General features: G+C 48.8%; 8 protein-coding genes across 8 annotated transcripts; 3 read left to right on the top strand and 5 right to left on the bottom strand.

The window, feature by feature from the left end:
• The first annotated feature begins 1,923 nt into the window (after window positions 1-1,923).
• Window positions 1,924-3,281, top strand: BC939DRAFT_469143 (pyrroline-5-carboxylate reductase dimerization-domain-containing protein). Its single transcript, XM_051557986.1, has one exon. It carries the CDS (start codon window positions 2,185-2,187, stop codon window positions 3,178-3,180), a length of 996 nt encoding a protein of 331 aa, XP_051406493.1. The 5' UTR covers window positions 1,924-2,184; the 3' UTR covers window positions 3,181-3,281.
• Window positions 3,282-3,764: 483 nt separating this feature from the next.
• On the bottom strand, window positions 3,765-5,033 carry BC939DRAFT_482029 (uncharacterized protein; the record flags this gene model as incomplete). Its single annotated transcript, XM_051559080.1, has 5 exons — window positions 3,765-3,939; window positions 4,032-4,089; window positions 4,247-4,303; window positions 4,475-4,660; window positions 4,808-5,033. 5 exons carry the CDS (start codon window positions 5,031-5,033, stop codon window positions 3,765-3,767), a joined length of 702 nt encoding a protein of 233 aa, XP_051406492.1.
• A 1,891-nt stretch (window positions 5,034-6,924) lies between these two features.
• Window positions 6,925-7,974, top strand: BC939DRAFT_469140 (uncharacterized protein). The gene has a single exon (XM_051557985.1). It carries the CDS (start codon window positions 7,272-7,274, stop codon window positions 7,548-7,550), a length of 279 nt encoding a protein of 92 aa, XP_051406491.1. The 5' UTR covers window positions 6,925-7,271; the 3' UTR covers window positions 7,551-7,974.
• An 813-nt stretch (window positions 7,975-8,787) lies between these two features.
• Window positions 8,788-9,555, bottom strand: BC939DRAFT_403827 (aquaporin-like protein; the record flags this gene model as incomplete). The annotated part of the gene is made up of 2 exons (XM_051552769.1): window positions 8,788-9,066; window positions 9,187-9,555. 2 exons carry the CDS (start codon window positions 9,553-9,555, stop codon window positions 8,788-8,790), a joined length of 648 nt encoding a protein of 215 aa, XP_051406490.1.
• Window positions 9,556-9,921: 366 nt separating this feature from the next.
• On the bottom strand, window positions 9,922-11,859 carry BC939DRAFT_469137 (uncharacterized protein). The gene has a single exon (XM_051557984.1). It carries the CDS (start codon window positions 11,466-11,468, stop codon window positions 10,272-10,274), a length of 1,197 nt encoding a protein of 398 aa, XP_051406489.1. The 5' UTR covers window positions 11,469-11,859; the 3' UTR covers window positions 9,922-10,271.
• A 1,694-nt stretch (window positions 11,860-13,553) lies between these two features.
• BC939DRAFT_44300 (uncharacterized protein) lies at window positions 13,554-13,903 on the top strand. Its single transcript, XM_051554475.1, has one exon. It carries the CDS (start codon window positions 13,617-13,619, stop codon window positions 13,851-13,853), a length of 237 nt encoding a protein of 78 aa, XP_051406488.1. The 5' UTR covers window positions 13,554-13,616; the 3' UTR covers window positions 13,854-13,903.
• A 2,214-nt stretch (window positions 13,904-16,117) lies between these two features.
• On the bottom strand, window positions 16,118-17,099 carry BC939DRAFT_44295 (uncharacterized protein). The gene is made up of 2 exons (XM_051554464.1): window positions 16,927-17,099; window positions 16,118-16,798 (listed from the first exon to the last, which is right to left on the bottom strand). The coding sequence occupies exon 2, from the start codon at window positions 16,747-16,749 to the stop codon at window positions 16,240-16,242; it is 510 nt and encodes a 169-aa protein (XP_051406487.1). The 5' UTR covers window positions 16,750-16,798; window positions 16,927-17,099; the 3' UTR covers window positions 16,118-16,239.
• A 321-nt stretch (window positions 17,100-17,420) lies between these two features.
• BC939DRAFT_44281 (uncharacterized protein) lies at window positions 17,421-18,291 on the bottom strand. The gene has a single exon (XM_051554439.1). The coding sequence runs from the start codon at window positions 18,200-18,202 to the stop codon at window positions 17,651-17,653; it is 552 nt and encodes a 183-aa protein (XP_051406486.1). The 5' UTR covers window positions 18,203-18,291; the 3' UTR covers window positions 17,421-17,650.
• Window positions 18,292-18,503: the final 212 nt, after the last annotated feature.

The following is an 18,503-nucleotide window of genomic DNA, read 5'->3' as shown; positions in this document are numbered from 1 at the left end:
CAGTGCAGTACCCTTGACATCCTCTTCAGCATTCGGGCGATCTCCGGCAACGTACAGAAAGTCCTAAGATAGATCATCAGCGAACGCTTCCATAATTCGGGAGGATTAGATGGGCTGCATAGGTGTAGAACCACGGCGAGAAGATGGCATAAGGTCGCGGGACTTCAACGCCTGTTGTCAGATCCTCAGTGAAAGGCCGCCGTGCAAGGGGTAACGCATCTAAATCCATTGCGCTATTCCGGCGATTGTAAGCGGTAATTATGTCAGCGCGCCTGGTGAGAGGTATAAACTCATCCCATAAGAAAAATAAAAAAGGAGCTTGTCTTTCAGGCGTGTTACTGGGATTCTTAGGGCAGTCCTTGGAGGTGATCCTGGAGTGGCCAGTTTGGCCGTATCTGCATGTCTGAGACGCTTGGAGAGGCCCTGCAGTAAGGGCAGGTGCCAGGTCCGCATGCTCTGGCTTGTCCGGATGGTGATTAGCACGCTCATGCCGCTGCTGATTTTTGCGGGCGCACTGGACGGCATAGGCGGAATTTAGCCCAGCATGCCTGGTGAGAAGTACATCAGCGATTAGTTCAGACAGTTCCGCAAGTCCACCTCATAAGAAATAAAAAAAACCTGCCTTTCGGGCGTGCCACTGGGATTTTCGGGGCAGTCCTGAAAGGTAATTCTGGAACGACCAGGTAAACAATATTTACATGCTCGAGATGATCGGACAAGCCCCGCAGTAGGACTATAGATTCGATAAATTCGTGTCGAGTAAGCATGGGACCAATATCGATGTAAAAAGTGGCAATGGCACACCTCACATACGCTTGGTTCCACGTTATATCCATGTTTCCAGTAGCCGGTGTAAGAGGGACGCAGTGATTGAGGAGGAGCAAAAGGAATGGCTTTGAGTGACAAGGGTGTTTGATAGTGGTGAATGTGGGAGGAAATTTATTTTTTGGGCGAAGCAAAAGTTGCGTTGGCATGCCATCGATATGTTTATCAAAGAAATAGTGATAGAAATAGCACTGCAAATTGACATGTTTATTTGTTAGATTTGTTAGATGTGTAAAATAGTCTTCATTAAAGTCATCGAACCACCTCCGATATCATCCATGGTTTGCCATCACAGTCCTCAAAGACATCTACGGGCATCTCTTCAAGGCTGTCCAAGTCATCGATGGGATCCTCATGAAATCCTTTACTGGCTGCCTCGCTTCGGGCTTGGGGTCCCATGCAGTAGCGAAATCATCCGTGAATACGCTTTCGTCGATGTTATCCAGGCCATCGAACTCGTCCGCAGAGATGCTCATGACGTCCTCTACTGGCTACCCTACAATTGTGCATTTTTATTATATAGTTGTGTGCTGGCGGCTTTTGCGCTTTGGGCATGGACGCTGTGTTGGTCGCATTGTCCACGTAAAATGACCGTCCTATAACATCCTGGAAACAATTGGTCCTTATCTAGAATGATACCCGGCTCTGGTCCTTATTTCTGAAGCCCAGTGCGGTCATTGCAATCTGGGCGTTTGAATATGGAGGAAGGACATGAGAGATAAACAATACAGGAACGGAAAGGAAGAGAGGGGAGAGTATGCTTAGTGCGGCAGTAGATCAGAGCATGGTCTTGTTATCTCGAATCCGAAGGGGAGTCTTTCTTATAGAATGGCGCTAAAATCATACAGATGGTGCCCCCGGACTACTCCCATGCGCTATTTTCCAAGTAAAGAAAGCAGAGGAGAACACGCATGCAGTTGGAGAGACCGTATAGTAGTGGTGTACACTGCGGGCAGTGTCGGGCATAGTAGCAAACCGGCGCAATGACTACCCCAGGCAGTAATGTGCCGGTCTTCACGTGATGTTGTCTGTAAATGCCGGCGCCTCAATTCAAAAAGATAAGCGAATTGTTGTCGGCGCTCGAAAAATGAAACGTCGCTACTTACTTGGCTGGGATTCTGACGGCGATGAACAAGGTCAGTCGAATGAAGAAGAAGAAAAAAGTGATCGGGGTCCGTCATGGCCCATGCTCATTCGGAATTCACGGTGCATTCCTCTACATAGCCTATAAAGACCTCAGTGTCCCCTCATTCTTCAGCTCAGACCACTTGAACACAGCTCCATCAAATCTCTTTATTTTGTACCACTATCCCTCGCTGCAAGAGGCACAGCTTTTCCGTACCACAAACCAATCCACACATGCAAAAGAATAAGACGACGATGTCACTCCAGTCAAGACTCGCATTCATCGGCGGCGGCAACATGGCCGAGGCTATCCTTGGCGGCCTCCTCGCCTGCGGCTATCCACTCTCTCAATGCGTCGTTTCCGAACCCCTCCCAGCCCGGTGTGAATTCCTCCGCTCCAAATACCCCGGCCTCCAAGTTCTCTCGGGCCCACAAGCAAACCAGCTCGCCGTCAATGGCTCTCTCTCTCCCTCCAAAACCGCCGCCTTGATCACTGAAGGTTCTGTACATGTCAATCCCACCGCTGCCTCTACACACTTTACTCCCGCCGAAGTCGTTATTCTCGCTGTCAAACCCCAGGTCCTCAAGAACGTCGTTATGGATCTGAGCCCCGTCCTGCAGACGCGCCAACCACTTGTTATCTCTATCGCTGCAGGCATCGAAACCGGCGCTATTGCGAGGTTCATGACTGAAGGCACTCGCTTCCAGCCCCGGGACATGCCTCCGGTGATCAGGGCTATGCCCAATACCCCCTCGCTCGTGAACGAGGGTGCAGCAGGATTGTACGCGACCTCAGACGCGACGCCTGCTCAGCGCCAGGTTGCTGAATCCCTGATGGCCGCGGTCTCGAAACAAGTTTCCTGGGTCGAGAGCGAGAGTTTGATCGACACAGTCACAGGAATCTCTGGATCCGGACCTGCGTATTTCTTCCTGATGATGGAAGCCATGGAGGACGCAGCCGTGAAATTGGGCATGGACCGTGAGACAGCAAAGGCATTGACGATCCAGACATGTTTGGGCGCAGCCAAGATGGCACAATCGAGCAGTGACGATTTGAAGACGCTGAGGGTCAAGGTCACGTCACCCCACGGGACGACGGACGCGGCGATCCGGACGTTTGAGAAGGAAGGGTTCAGGGAACTGGTGTTTCAGGGTGTGAAGGCTGCGGACATGAGGAGTAGGAGTCTGGCGAGGGAATTAGGCGGCAAGGATCCTATGAACAAGTTGTAGACGTCGACACCCAAAACAAACACACAAATCATTGTTTTGCATCCGCATTACCTCTTTCGTAATCTGTAATATATAAAAAAAAAAAAACTTGTATATCACCCGCTTCTCTGTGACATTCAGCGAGCTTTGCTCCATTAGACCGAACGTTTTCTTTGAGCTTTGGCTAATTGGATTGGATTGGATTGGATTGGATTGGATTAGATTGGATTAGATTGGTGTACTGTGCTATTCTCGGACGCATGGTTGGTTGCACAAGAGAGCAACGCTTGTCCATCTGGACTGGAATGCCTGTTTTCGGACCTTTGCGGCCATGCGCAACCATAGTCTAGACACGCGTTTGCTTGTTTATTACGTTGTTACAATTGAGGGACAGCTCACAACTGAAAGGGATTTACGTCCAAGCAAACGACTTTTTCGCTTTATTTTTAAAAAAAACGATAGATAGAGAGAAAGATCATTGCTATGGAGGACAGTGCAACCAGTACGCTGTTTCCCCCCCCCCAACTCCTTCCCCAATCCTTTTTTTTTTTTTTTTTATCTCACTCGCTATACAGCTTTCCGTTTAATAGCAAAGTGTTCGTCTATTAATTGCGAGTGTTGGCAGCGACCTCGCTCTGGATGGGACCGGTGCCGCGGGCGTGGGAGCGACCATCGCCAGGGAAGGACTTGCCCTGCTTCACGCCCTTGAAGTCGTACTCTTGCATCATCTTCGAGGGCAACTTTCCGTTCTTGACGCCCTGGATGGTCACATCAGCACAGCTACAAAGAGGGGGGGAGGGGGGGTTCATTAGATGACTTGCGCTCGCTGCTTCGGTATGGCGTTTTTTTTTTTTAACGCAAAGAGGACTTACTTGTGGTAGTACTGAGGAACAAGGTTTGCGGTCCAGGACCAAGAGAATAAGCACTTGCCTATAATGACGCATAAGCAGGCAGGCACCAAAAAAAAAAAAAAAAATACAAGCATAACCATTTGTGATTAGCACAACAATGTTACGCCTCTGATCGTTTTCCCTCAGCAATTGGAGGAGGGAGGCGTAGACTAGAGAGGTTCAAATCGACAGCTTACCAGGGCTGTTGCAGGAAGGAATGTTGTCGGGGATTCTAACTGGCCACTCGTAGTAAGCTAAACGGGGGAGAGAGAGAGGAGAATGGGCAGGATCGAACAAAAACGGTATGTCAGCTATCATCTTTTTCACATCGTTCGATATATTCATCCCCCCTTTCACATAGTACCAAGCAACGCTTCCTTTTTTTTTTTTTTTTTTTTTTTTTTTGAGGCGTCGAATCCACTCACCATCAGGGCAGGTCTTGGAGTAGGATCCGATGACATGGAAAGTCTTTCCACCATCGTACGACAGTGAGAACTCGCACAGTCCACCTCCGTGGCGGGCCTCGCTCATCTTGTTCTTTGGCAACGAATTCAAGTTCGTCATCTCTGGCGTCCAGAAACGGACAGGGACGACCTGACCAGCCTTAAGGTCTGTACAATAGAAACGATAAAATAAAAGCAACCAACAAACCGATTAGCGATTAGAAACGGTAAAAAAAAAAAAAAAAAAAGAAAGAACGACCATGCAAGCAAAAAAAAAAAAAAACAGAACTATAAAAACTAAAGAGAGCAGCGTACTGGTGTTGGGACCCCTGCCGTATCCGCCGCAAGGAAACTTGAGTCCCTCGTAACCAATAAAGGTGTGGATTTTTCCGTCAAACTCCTTGGTGCCGACTCCACCACGAGGAGTAGGGTAGAGCATCGCCATGTGGGCCTCAGACTGCTTTGACGTCAAGAGAGCGAGGACCAAGAGTCCCAGGCACATAAGCCAGGAGGCCTTCAGGGCGGATGAGAATGCAGCCATTGCTTGTTGTAGTTTGGTGTTGAAGTGCTGGAAGCGGAGATGGAGGAAGTGGCAGGAAAGGAGGTGAGGAGGTGAGGAGGCGAGGCGGGGAAGGCGGGAGGGATGTGAAAACGGGGAGGTAAGGTGAGTGCGAAGGTAGGGCTCGAGGAATGGGGTGTGAAAGTGACAAGGAGAAGAGAATCGTTGCCATGGGTGGATGGAGGGTCCCATTTATAACGAAATAACAACCTGGCGACACGAAACCCCAAGCAGAAAAGTCTGAGAGCAGGAGAGCGAGCGAGGTCAATGTAAACGAGACGCGCGGGTGGCCGAAGAAGGTAGGGCATATGTCCTACATTCCTACATTCATTTAACTTTAAGAAGGACTTTGGGACGACAAGCTGGTCCACCTGGACTGTAGATGAGCCAAAAGGAGAAACATGCAATCAAATAGACAACCTTCCTGGTCGCCGTATTGTATGTATCTTGCCCTACCTGCTTAATTGCCATGCTCACCTCTTCCTTGCTTCCACCAATTAAACACTTTGCATCGCGCCCATTGCTGTTGGATATGAAAATTGTCCAGCAGAACCCATTTTTACTTTTTGAGTTGGAACATTCCTCATATCCCAACGGCCGTAAGTGAGCCCGTCCGACAGTATTCAGTATTCGTTGCTGGTACCTTGTCATTTTTCGGACCTTGTCCACTCCGGATAAAGTGGACATGCTCCCCCATTGGTATTAGATGTGTCCTACTATTTGTTCGTTCGGGGTGAGCTGGGCAACGAATGTACCTGATATATCTGAAGATTCTGCTCTGCAGGTGAACGCGTCAAGGATGTGGGATAATATAATTCCTTTTCCTTGTAGCATCAAAACTAACAGTCAATTCCTTCCTTCTTCTTCCACACAAACGACCTATTTGGAAGATATTCGCTGGAGCTCAGTTGTCCTTTACTTCGTGGTGGCAATGATTCATGGTACTGCCTAATGCGACCTTAATTATAGGTGCATCAAGGACCATCGTTCGGAAACAGGATTATAAGTACAATGTGTCCTCAATAAGCTGTGGGTGACATTGGTAGCCTCGAATCACAAGTGAACGAATGAATGTTTTCCATGGCCCTCCCCAGCGCTAAGCTACAGTGCTGGACATTTAGTCGCGACCGCAGAATCGAAGTTTGACCTCTAGCTCAAAGGGGTTTGAGCTTCAACGTTTTCTACGTACAGTTGCGACTAGATGTCCCCCACTATAGCTGCAATTTCCATCCTAGATAGCCTGCCGAAGGACGCCGCCATGTTCGTGGTTACGTGCAAAAACATTTCTGAAGAAGCTGCAGGATTCGATTTAAACCGCGTTCTCTAATCTGGAAACCCTCTTTGTCGCTACCCTAACGCATAACCTCCGCCTTTCTAGGGAAAGTACATACTCGAGAGATGTGCTCGTAAGTCGGATACCTCGAGAGAATAAGAGCTACCAGCATAGCTTTTCAGATCTGTTGCAGTTGTCCCGAGCAAAAAATTGGTGCTTGTTGATAAAGACCATCAGAGACGGACGAATAGCTCTTCGCTCTAAAGTATATTTTAGTCAGCAGCAGAGGACTCGAGTCATTGCTGCTTCTTCTTCCTTTTTTCATGAGGGCAGATGCATCTCAGTCTTGGTTCCCTCTGGTTCCAAGGGGACTTTCGTGCGATGGTTGCATACTCATGACACTTTCAAACGTCTAATATCCCATGACGCCTTCGCGAAAGAACATTTTATCCAATCTGAATGAAAAGGACCTCCGTGCTTCATGTGTACCAGGGGGCTCCGAAGCCATCCTTTGGTCTTGGTCTTTAATCAAGCGGCAGATAGAGAAACATGACAACCTCTCCCCACGCGTTTACGTCATATCCGAACAAGGAAGCCAAACAGCCATTACTTTATTCTCACACTGCGGGTAGTCTATGTACGAAGGAGGATTCCTATCGAAATCGGCAGGTCGGTAGCACTTATGCAAATTTCCCAATCAGATTCCTGCTCCGCTGTCCCAGCTTGCTTCCTTTCATTGCGATAACCTGAGGTTATCTGAAAGACATGTTGGTCTGAGGAATTTTAGTTCTTGATGCCCGCAGAATGACGTACTGGATGTGCCCTCCCCCTAGTGTTAGTTCGTTCATGTCTCCATGATGCAGATGAGAGTAGGTCTTTAAGGGCCTAAAAGGTTGCCCTAATTCCGAATTCCCTATGCTACTGCGCTTCTGGATCACAAGGCCGAGATGGTTGGAATGGGAGCGCTAACGCTTGGAATCCAACCCCTAGAAGCATGTTGCTGGGTGAGTTTCTGGCGGGGCCCCATGTCCGAGATGGTTCGCGCAAAGATGGGAAGGAGGTTCCGCCGTTTTACTCTCCTGCCGAGAACCCCCTCCGGGCCCGACATTGTGTTTGTGCTGCGTTTTTCAAGACTGTGTGGTTATTGTCTTGTGTTTCGTGCAGCTAAAGTTGCGGTCTTTCATGAGCAGCGAGCAAACCCTGGTCGCGACCGAATGTCACCTTGAACGAACTTGTGCAGCGCAAGAAGAGGACCCCTCTCTCCTCCTCCCCCAACGGATTCTGCTCAGGGTCGACACGGACAACTTTAGTAACCTCTTCCTAGAAGAACACGTGCAGATACTGAATCTCCTCAAGCGCATTCATGAGAAAATGGATGAAGATGAGTACCAAGCAAAGAAAGTCCCGCATGGATCTGACCAGCGTCCCTCTTCAGTGACGGTCTGATAAAAAAAAACCCACTCGGAGTGGGGTTTTCATCCACCTTTAGGTGCTTGGAATAAATGTTTGCGAATCAAGAAACCTATTGGTCCGAGGGCAGCATAGTCTGTGCGACCGACAACAAAACAAATATCCATGTCCCTCCCTAGACTTTGTGACCGAAAACTGAGCCTTCAAGCTTTTTTTTTTTTCATCGACAATTCGACAATGGATCCTCGGGATCTTCTCTCTCGACAAAATACACCAACGGACACATTTTTTTTTTAAAATTCCTCAAAATTGAAAAACTGGTACAACCATTGACCAGTCTAAATCCTAGAGACTATTCTGGAATTATATCTGCCAAGGACTTTGGACTTTTTTGTCAAGGAGCTGGATATAGGAGGGGATATTTACCTTTTTATTATTATATAATTAATATTATACTTTGTATTTACATTATAGGGCACAAGTATTTGAAAACGGCGAACAGTCCAAAGGGGGTTGTTCACTCATAAAAAAAAAAAAAAAAAGCGACTTGACTTTGTACAAACAAAAAGAAAAAAGAACGACTCAAAAAGACTTTCTCCTTCTCTTCCTCTCCTTTTTTTCCTTTCTTTCTTTTCTTTCAGAATTCTCCCAGTTTTTTTTTTAACGAGGAAGGACGTTGCCGGTGGTGTTGGCGTTGTTGGCGGTGTTCGCACCATGGTGACCAAGACCGTGGTGGTGACCACCGGTGCCGGTACCGGCGCCGCCATGGGTGTTGTTCACGTATTGATCATCCGTGTACGCTCCGTTGTTGCCGGTGTTACCGTCCCTGTACGCGGCCTGGGCGCGTTCGTACTCGGCCTCGTTCGCGGCATCGATACCGGCAGAGTGGTGGTCATAGTCGACGAATCGGAAGAGGACGTGAAGGGCCGCGGCGAGGACTGCTCCAGCCAAGGGTCTGTGTATTTAAAAAAAAAAAAGTACAAGTGAAAGAAAAGGAGAGAAAGGCGTTTGTTAGACACGTTGAGTTGTCGAGTTGCTTTTAAAAAAATCTGTTCAAAAGTGGAAAAAGACATACCCGAACCAGTAGATCCAGTGCTCTCTGGTGAAGTAACGTGCAACGACCGAGGTACCGAAGGCACGGGCGGGGTTTATGGCGGCGTTGGTGTAGCGGGTCGCGAAGAGATGGCAAGAGAACAGGGTAAGACCGTAGGGAATGGCCATCAAGTAGGTCGAGCGGTTCTTCTCGTGGACGATCATATGATAGACAAAGCACAGGATCGTCGTCAAGAAGAACTCGAGGAAGAATCCGCGGGCGATGCTTTCGTAGTTGTTCTAGAGAAGAAAAAAAAATTCGAGGGGAAAGAAAAGGCGCCATTAGGAAAAGAAAGAAACAAAGAAATGGGTCTTCAATACAAAATGCTTGGATGCAGAGTAAAACGCTAGACAACTTACAAGGGCGTTGACTTGCTGGATGGACTCGATCCTGGGGGTGGTTCCACGAGCCAAGGCAATGCCGAGCATAGCACCCAAGATCTGGGCGATAAAGTACAGTACGAACTTTGGGACGGAGATGTGTCCGGTGATGAGGGAGCTGAGTGAGATGGCGGGGTTGAAGTGGGCACCGCTGACGCGGAAGAAGGCCCAGGAGGTGACGAGGAGGGCAATGCCAAAGGCAAGCGCCTGGCCGATTAAGCCGGTGCCGGGTCCCAGGTCCTGAGTGACGGCGTCAGCACCACCGATGGCGAGGTACATGAACATGGCCGTGCCGAAGAACTCGGCGAGGGACTGGATGAGCCAGCCCTTGGCGGATCCTGTTTTCATCATCGGCATTTTTGGATAGGGTGGGTTGCTATGTCAGTGGGGGAGGAAGGGGAGGATTGGAGTCGAAGGAGGCTCGAAAAGAAAGTCGCTGGAGTGAGTGAGTGAGTGAGTGGGTGAGTGGGTGAGTGTGTGAGTGAACACAGCGCAGGAGGGATGATGAGAAATGGAGAGGGGAGATGGCGGCCGCGATGTGTCCTTTTAATACTTGGGCGTGCTTGCCCCCGGGATGGTGTCACCGGCAGGGTTGGAGTCCGGGGCAGGGCCGTGAAACATTTTTTTCGTGTCCTAAAAATAAGCAAATCCTATTGGATGCGCGGATGAGCGGAGCGCGTCTCCGCAGCGCACATTCGCTCATCCTGAGCGTATCGACATATCGACATAGACACACCCCTCGCCGTGACTGGGTCTCTCGTCTCTTATGCCATCTCTCGGACAAATGTATGTAGTGCACTGCAAGCGCACTGTCCATATGACGTCAGCCCTCATGCAAACGCATTGCATAACCACGGAGCGGGTGAAGACGATTATACCTGTACTTGTACTTGTGCTTATACTATTATACGATTATACGGTCTGCGGTCATTCGTTACTATTGTACAATAAGGGGGGGGGAGGGGGGAGACGCACTAGATAGACTGATAGACTGGCTGACTGATAGACTACTAGGGCACGGAGATATACAGCGGGAAACGGAAATCTAATAACATCACTCTTCTTCAACCTTGCATAGTCTGCCCGTACCCGTCCTCCATCCACATCCGCTGCTGCCTGCTCCCGCTCTCCTCGACCTGCCCAAACCCTTGCCCTGGAGATCTCACAGTGACATCGTTAGTGCCTGTCATCATCGCATTGCCGCACATGCTTAGATCCTCAGCAACGGTCGCCATGTCCGACAGGCCATTCTCGGTTGCGCCCGATGCAGATGTCGCAGGTCCGACGTTACCGGCAGCTGCAGCGACAGACATGGCCGTCATGTTGGCAGCAGTCTCCTCAGGCGAAGGATCGTCAAACAGATTCTCGACCCATACGAAATCTTCTCCGAGGGCATCCATCATTGTGAAATCCTGGAACAGATCCGCATCGCTGTAGGCCGGGTTGAGGTTGACAGTCGGCATAGCATAGTAAAACCCAACTTCGTTTCCATCCTCGTTCGTCCTAGTGATCACAAATGGGGGCGCTGCATTGGCGGAGGGATTGCTCTCAGATCCCATCTGCGGAGACGTCAAGGTCCCAACGCTTGTTCTTCCTGGAATTGGTTGTTCCTGTTGTTGCTGGAACTGGTTCTGTGTCGACATAGTCAGGCTGCTATCGAGCAAACTGTGGAGACTCTGCTGGTTGCCGCTCATGTTGCTAAAGTTCATGTCGATGTTGAGCGACAATTCCAAGGGACTGGGCGGTTGCGGAGAATGACGTGTTGGGCTAGGTACCAAAGGGCTCGGTGGCATAGGGCTCGTGCTCCTGTATCCATTCAACATCTGTTGTTGTTGGTACTGCTGTTGTTGGTTGTAGATTGAGGCCTGAGGGTACGGGTTTTGTTGGGCATAAGGGTGTTGTTGCTGCTGCTGCTGCTGCTGCTGCTGCTGCTGCTGATATGGTTGCTGCGTTTGACCCTGAAAGTTGGTTCCATACTGTCCCATCGTCGTAGTCAACGGGGGCAAACCCAATGTTGCCAGGGTTTGTGAGAGACGCCTCTGGTGAGTAGTCAGGGCATCATTCGGACTGAGCGTGTTGGGGCTTGGAGGCATGTGACTGAGGCCTGTGATGTCCATGGGGGATATCACCGGGCTCTTGCCGCCATTCGAAACTTGACATCCCTGGTCCACTGGCGACTGCTGCTGCTGCTGATACTGGTCCTGGTTCTGACTCTGGCTCTGGCTTTGGCTCTGGTTTTGATGGGCATCGATCAAGGCCATGATCCTGAACTTGTGGGGCCCTTGGGTGGGTGAGGTGAGCGCGTTATTACCAGACGTACCCTTGTCACTGCTTTCTTCTGCATCGAAAGACCGCTTTGATCTATGCTTAGGAGACTCGGAGGACTAAAAGAACATACACAGTTAGGAAGTTAGGATGCTGCCTACGTCTGTCAAAGATATACCAATACATGCAGCAATGCCGAATAGGGACAATTCTTACAGAATCCGGTACGCCTTGATCGTTTTGTGTAGTCGACATGTTGTCTTCTTGTTCCTCTGTCAGGCCGAGCATCTGTGTTGAATAAAGCGTATAGGACAGTAATTAGGACGATAGGTACAACAACCATGCATGCAACATGCTTTTTTTTTTTTTTTTTTTTTTTTTTTTTTTTCAAATGGCAACCAAGAAGACAGCCTTACATCTTGAGCAAGGAACGACTTTATCCTGTTATTGTAGACTAGCAAGTTGGGCTGCCTTTGGATATAGTCATACAGGGCCACGTCGAGTTCCGAGTCCATGTCGCAGACAATTGGGATCTCGATCGTCTTGAACTTGATCTCCTTCTTGCGACCTCCCATAGCCTGAATGACCTTTGCGCGGCATTGGTGGCGACCGACACAGTCTGCGATATGGTAGAGGTGGACCGTGGGCGTGAAGGTGCAGGGACGGTCATCTTTGGCGCATCGCTTACACTTGTCGCCTGTGTCTTCTGCTGTCCGGACCTTGTCACAGGTCTTTCGGTTCAGGAAGCAATGGTCGCAGCTCTTGCGGTTGATAGCGGCGTTACTGGCCAGGCTGACCGTGCTATCAGCCTGGAACTCGAAGATTTGCATCGGCATCTTTGGTTAGAGTGGACGTGAGAATGGAGAGGGCGAGGTGAGAGGGAAAAAAAGAGGTTGACAGCTGGTTGCGAGAGGCGTGCGGTTATTTCAAGGGAACGATGGAACGATGGCGATTGGCTGAGCGTTATTAAAGTTTGGTTTTTGGTGCTCAATTGTCTGCAGCTGCCTTTTTTTTTTAAAAAAGAGAACACGAAGGCGGAAGGGAGCCGACCGAGAAAACACAGCAGAAAGGAGGCTAGAGGGAGCACAGAAATCAAGGAGCCCAGTGCTGTCGTTCAGTTGCTGTGGACGAGTCCTAGGTTGCTGGCTGTTGGGGCCCCAAAGTGTTCAGCTGATCAGGAGAGAATGTTGCTTCAATGGGGAAAGAAAGAAAAAACCCGGGCTGTGAAAGCAAGCAGTGGTCGTTGTACGTGAGCAGGGTATATGGGATGGACGGGAGGAAAGAGAATAAGCAAGGAAGAGAAAAAGAAAGGCTGTTGAGGAGAGATGCGTTATGGAGACGGATGTCGAGAGGTGTGATGGTGGATTGATTCGAGGAAGGAAAACGTGGGCGACGCCCTTCACTTTTAAGCACTTCTGGATGTGCATCACACAATTAGGTTAAATGGCTTATCATTACTTAAACTATCATTACATTGTCTCCTTCCCCCTGATGCAGGTCATGTCTTATTTCGCGCAGCCTTGTTGTTTTATCTGTGCTGCTCAGAGGATCACCAGCAAAGAATGCCTCGGAGCGAGCTAAAAAACCCTGAGCCATTGGCTGCCCAGGACTCTTTACGCCTCCACACATCATCTTATGCGCTCCACGAGAACGGGCACTTCCATTTAAGGACTCTTGGCCGAGAGAGAGCGAGGAACTTCTTCCGTAGGTCATGCTTCCTTTTCGTCCGCTTGATCCCTTCATGTCATCATCATCCCATCCTAGCTGTGTCGTGTGTCCCCGTTATCTATCACCTTTAGTCTGTCGGGTGGTGCAGACACACAGCCAACGATTTTCCTGCCATCAATGTGAATATAACAAAGCAAATCCATAGCGACGTTTTTTCTTTGGGCACTTACAATCCAGAGTGGAAGGGGCCATTTGGGCAATTGGGCTAGTCTAAAGATCATCGAATTCTGTAAACACCACCTGGCCATGTGCCTAATAAGAAAGCCCTCGGGCGAGCGGTTAAATGAACGTCGACCCGGTTGGTTTTTTTTTTTAAGAGTGAGCTATTTTGCTTTTTGCAACACAACCAGTTGGACAGATGAGGAATTTTGAATTAAGATCAATTGCTTACCATAAACGGAGCTCGGTCAGGGTACATGCAGACGCCAAGGATGCGCGCATTCTTTTTTCTTTTTTCTTTTCTTTTTTTCTATCTTGATCATGATGTGCGCTGCCACTCATGCACACTGCCACCCAGAGGGAGGCTTCATATCAAATCGTTCAAACTGCAAACCTGCTTCCTGAATTTGATCTGCTGCTTGGAGGTACAGCTCAGAGTGCAAGACGATAACAAAGGGGGGGAGGGGGTGGGCGACGGCGTGACGATCAGGTAGATGGAGGCCCCATTGATTCTCATGGACGATGTATATACCTAGTCTATGAGGAGAGGGGGGGGGGGGAAAGCACCTCTCTTTTCTCTCCCCACATGCCCCTCATCTCTCCCAAGAAGGAGAATGGAGAGCCGGGTGATTTAAAGAATTCAAGGTTTGTCTACTGCCTTGATCACCGGCCACGCTGCACACACCGGGGAGGGGGGCCATTGAAGTTATTATCGCAAACTGTAAAAACACGGACGGAGGATCACGTCCATGAGCCAAAAAAAAAAAAAAAAAAAAAGGTCAATTGCTCTTGGGATTCCTGGGTCCTTCACTAAGTGTCATCTTTTTTCGGTCCCAAAATCTGGTTAGTAAAACTGATAGGATGAACAAATGCCACGCACACACACACAACACAACACGCGCCTCATTCCCTCCCCCCCGCTTCCCTCTCTCAAGGAGTAACTGAGCGGCGAAAAAAGAAAAGAGTTCAGGTCCGAGTTTCCAAGTTAAGACGAACTATAATCCATCCTCGTCGACTCTGAGGACAGTCACTTTCTTGGGCTGTAGGCTGAAGGTTCGTGACACACGGCCACGCGAACATGAACGGCCAAAAAAAAAAAAAAAAAACGGGGGGAATGAGGGCGTCAAAGTCTGTTAAGCGGAGGACGATGGATATTTCCGCGTTGGACCATAACAAAAGTTCTTTTTTCCCCCTTCTCTCCCTCCCCCCGATACAGCGAACACGTTCTCACTCACTCACTCGTTCGCGGGGGGTTTTTTTTGTAGGCCTTATTATCATTATTATCATTAGTATCATCAGGAGAAATTACACTTTTCCCATGACCGACGTACAACATAGACTATACTTTGTCTACACAGGGTGGGAGGGACGTGGAGCATATAAAAATATATCTCTCATGAGCACCTGGCTTTGTTTTCTTTGTTCCCTATTCTTCCTTTCTTCTTAAGAATAATCCAACCACTACAGCTTTTTCCGAAAGAAGACTTCCAAGACCTGCCTAGACTAGACTAGTTTTAACACACCCACACTCACACCCACCCACCCACATACATCATCCACCCGGTTTACTCCTCCAGTACCTCTGTCCAAAAGGATCTTCCACTAGCGTGTGCACAAAGAGGTTTTTAATATTTTTCCTTCAACACGGTACAAACAAAAAAAAAACAGACGCGTCAAGATATAAAAATCCTACCTATAGTCTAGCTGTGCTATGAATGCAGATGAGGGGGAAAGGGGAGGGGGGTTACACGCGTTCAAAACGCCAAGCTCGAAAGAGAGACCCCCCCTCCTTCCCCCCTTCCTCCCCCGATTTTTTTACATTCCACCCTTTCACCCTTTTTTTTTTTTTTTTTTTTTTTCATTACTCTGTGGAACTGGTTTTTTTTTATATATATAAAAAGATCATAATTCTGTGGAACTGGTTTTTTTTGTGTATGTACAAAGAATGAAAAAGATCTTTTTTTTTTTTATTTACTTTGTTATTTATATTATTATGATCTTGATAAGCAAGCAAAGCAAGCAAGCGAGAGTGAGAGAAAGAGTGAGAGAGGCGATTTTGATATTATATTACATGGCGGGCGAGAGAGAGAGAGAGAGAGAGCGCGCGAGAGCGACTGATGAGGAGATGAGGGAGATGAGATGGGGAAAAATGGCACAGGATGAAAATATATACAGATGAGATGAAGAAGGTAGTGCGTATGAAGAGAGTATGTGTGTGTGAGGAGGAGGAGGGGGATTGTGTACAGTCTACTCAGACAGTGCTAGTCTTGAGCAGAGAACGAGAAGGGGGATAGTAATGCGAGTGCGTATGTGTCATGAATGCATCCTCCCCTCCCCCCATGCGTGCGAGGAGGATGAGGAATTGTATACAAAGAAAAAAAAAAGAATAAAAAGAATAAAAAAAAAATGCAATAATGTAGAACAAAGAACCGCTTTCACAGAGGAGAGGAAAGCTCAGTTGCGGAGCGAGGCGTTCCCTTGAACAGGTCTGTAGACCCGGAATTCGGCCGCGTACCGACTCTGGTTGGCGATCAGGGTCGCGAAGCACGTCAACACGGCCGCGCACGTCGCGATGGCCGAGATCATGCAACGCGTTCCTGACCTGACCGCGGCAATGCAGCTCACCAAGACCATCATGAGCAGCAGTGGCGAAGTGTCGCGTCTAAAAAAGGGCAAAAGGAGGAAGAAAAGGAGGGGTTAGGAACGGATGATCGAAAATCCTTTTTTTTTTTTTTCGATTGTGTTTGATTGTCTCGGTATGTGGATAGGGATGTGGTTCCTGTCTGGTAGCTGATGTGTGTGTGTATGATGCACGGTGCATGCAGATGGAGGCGATGGAAGGAAGCTAAATGGCCCGGGTACACAGCTGGACACCTCTGATCATTGTCGATGGATGGGCGTATATGTGTGGTAGCTCAACGATGGATGCAATGCAAGGACATCGGAGATAACAACCCCCTCCCCCCTTCCGGCGCAATGCCATCCACGCCCTTTTTCGTCCCAGAACATGTTGAGATTATCTGGATTGTGATTCGCTGCGAAGGGATATACGCCCTGGCGCATTATTTTTTTTATGACCGAAAGAAGGGCGAAGTGGGATGCCGCTGCGGGAGGGTGCTGACTGGGTCGGACCGGAACATTCTTTTCTATTTCCAGGACGGTCCTCTTCTTTTTTGTCGATTGTCCGGTAACATCACGCAGATTGGCGCATTTGTGTTGTGGTGTTGTATTCATGCAAGACGCGAGAAAGAAAGAGAGATGTTGCAAGAGCAATAGTGGGTCCATCCATCTGTTTGATGTAATGGGGGGGGGGATGCTTACCTCGCTAGATGGCTGGGGATATAGACCTTGCCGGCGGTCTGCTGCACGACGATGAGACCCATCAGACATCCGAGCCAGATGCCCAGGATGAATCCTCGGAGCTGTTGCTTTGAGCGCGCTATAGATAAGAGGACGAAAAAAAAAAAAAAAAAAAAAAAGGAAGAATAGGGTTAGAAACTAGCAGACTACCGGGTATTGAACACGGAAGTAGCCCTTTCAGCTGTTATGTCACTAGACTGCAGTTACAAAAAAGAACGTGCCCAAACGAAAACGCATCATCCGGACGAGGCACAAAAAACTGCAAACAAAAATAGACCACACGTAAACTCTTTAGCGGCGATCTATCTGTGATGTTGCACACCCGTCGCCTATTGTCTACGATGTGATTCCCACACACCACAGCCAACTAGTCTACTACTGGACTAGTTTAACATGTCTGTATAATGTCACCATAAGTTCAAAGGCTCATTTCATCATAGTCTAGTCCTCATTACCGAAAGAGACTATGATAAATTTTTTTGGGTAACGCCCTGAGAACCAAAGCTTCGCGAACCCTTACATGAATCCGCACTACTTCTCGTTCCGACCTCACTCAACAGAAACAAAACAAAAATAAAATAAAAAATTACATAATGGGCTGGTTATCTATCAAGACCCTGGACCATCCAGCCCATCTGTGAACATAGCAAACACATGTTGCTCCAAAGAAAGAAAAAAAAATATAGCGAGGAACGAATGACTGACTGAATAAAGAGGGAGGGAAATACAAATATTATACAGAAACCCGAGCGCAGCATGTGGCGTATGCTCCGCCCATAGAGAAAGTGAGAGGGCTATGCTGTAGTCAATGATCAAGGGAGATGCGCATCCAACGCATAGCCTGCATCGCCATTTTGTGCAGATTGGGTTGACAACAAGTAATATCCAAAGTGGGGGGGGGGGGGAGGGTATCGGAAAAGCCATGGAGAATTCAAAAATGGGAAAAAGCCAGAGTCAACCATGTTTCGGTATTCAACGGGCGAATTTTACAATGAGGTTTACCTTTGTAAACTTCGCGCTTCTCCATATCCAGCTTCTTCTGGAAGGCCTCATTCGGCCCGTTCTCCCAGAGCTTCTTATCATCAAGCAGCTGGGTCGGGCTCAAGAAGCTGACCGGAGATTCGACAAGAGTCGGGGTGAACAGTTTGAGGTAGCTCTGGTTGTTGTGCTGGACCACAGTGAATTTTTGAAGGCGTTCCTGAGACGTGTCGAGGCTCAGCCTGGGACCTCCAGCGCGGCCAGGGGGAGGCGAGGGCTGGAATGGCTTCTCCTGGAGCTGCTGCATCTGCTGCTGGTGCTGCTGCCAGAGGTTGTTGGAGGAAGGGCAGGAGTGGCGGTTGGCATGCTGTGAATTGGAGGAGGTGGAGGAGGGGGTCTGGAAGGAGGGCTTCGAGGGCGAAGGGGGCTGTTGCAGCTGCTCGGGTGTGAAGGTGTAGACGAATGAGGGCGAGGCGGGCGTGAGGGTAATCGTTGTGGATGCCATGATATGTGTGAGAGTATTGGAGAGAAGGCGCTGTGGTCAATTGGAGGGATGTGAGTGTGCTGGTCAAGGTTCGATTAAAGAGAGAGAGAGAGAGAGAGATAAAGAGAGATAAAGAGAGAGAGAGAGACCAAGAGAGATAAAGAGAGAGAGAGAGAAAGAGACGAGCGCGAGGACAGGGTTCAAGGTGTTCCTGGCGTGAGAGAGGAAGAGGAAGACACGGAAACAAGAGAGGGCGGAGGAGTGCTCATCCCCACTGGGTATTTATTTATTTGTGTGTGGCCAGCACCAGAGATAAGATCTC

This window comes from Gamsiella multidivaricata, assembly GCF_025024155.1.
Source record: "Gamsiella multidivaricata strain RSA 2152 chromosome Unknown BC939scaffold_126, whole genome shotgun sequence".
Taxonomy (NCBI): domain Eukaryota; kingdom Fungi; phylum Mortierellomycota; class Mortierellomycetes; order Mortierellales; family Mortierellaceae; genus Gamsiella; species Gamsiella multidivaricata.
Note: the sequence above shows the minus strand (reverse complement) of the source record. Positions and strands in the feature narration are given on the sequence as shown.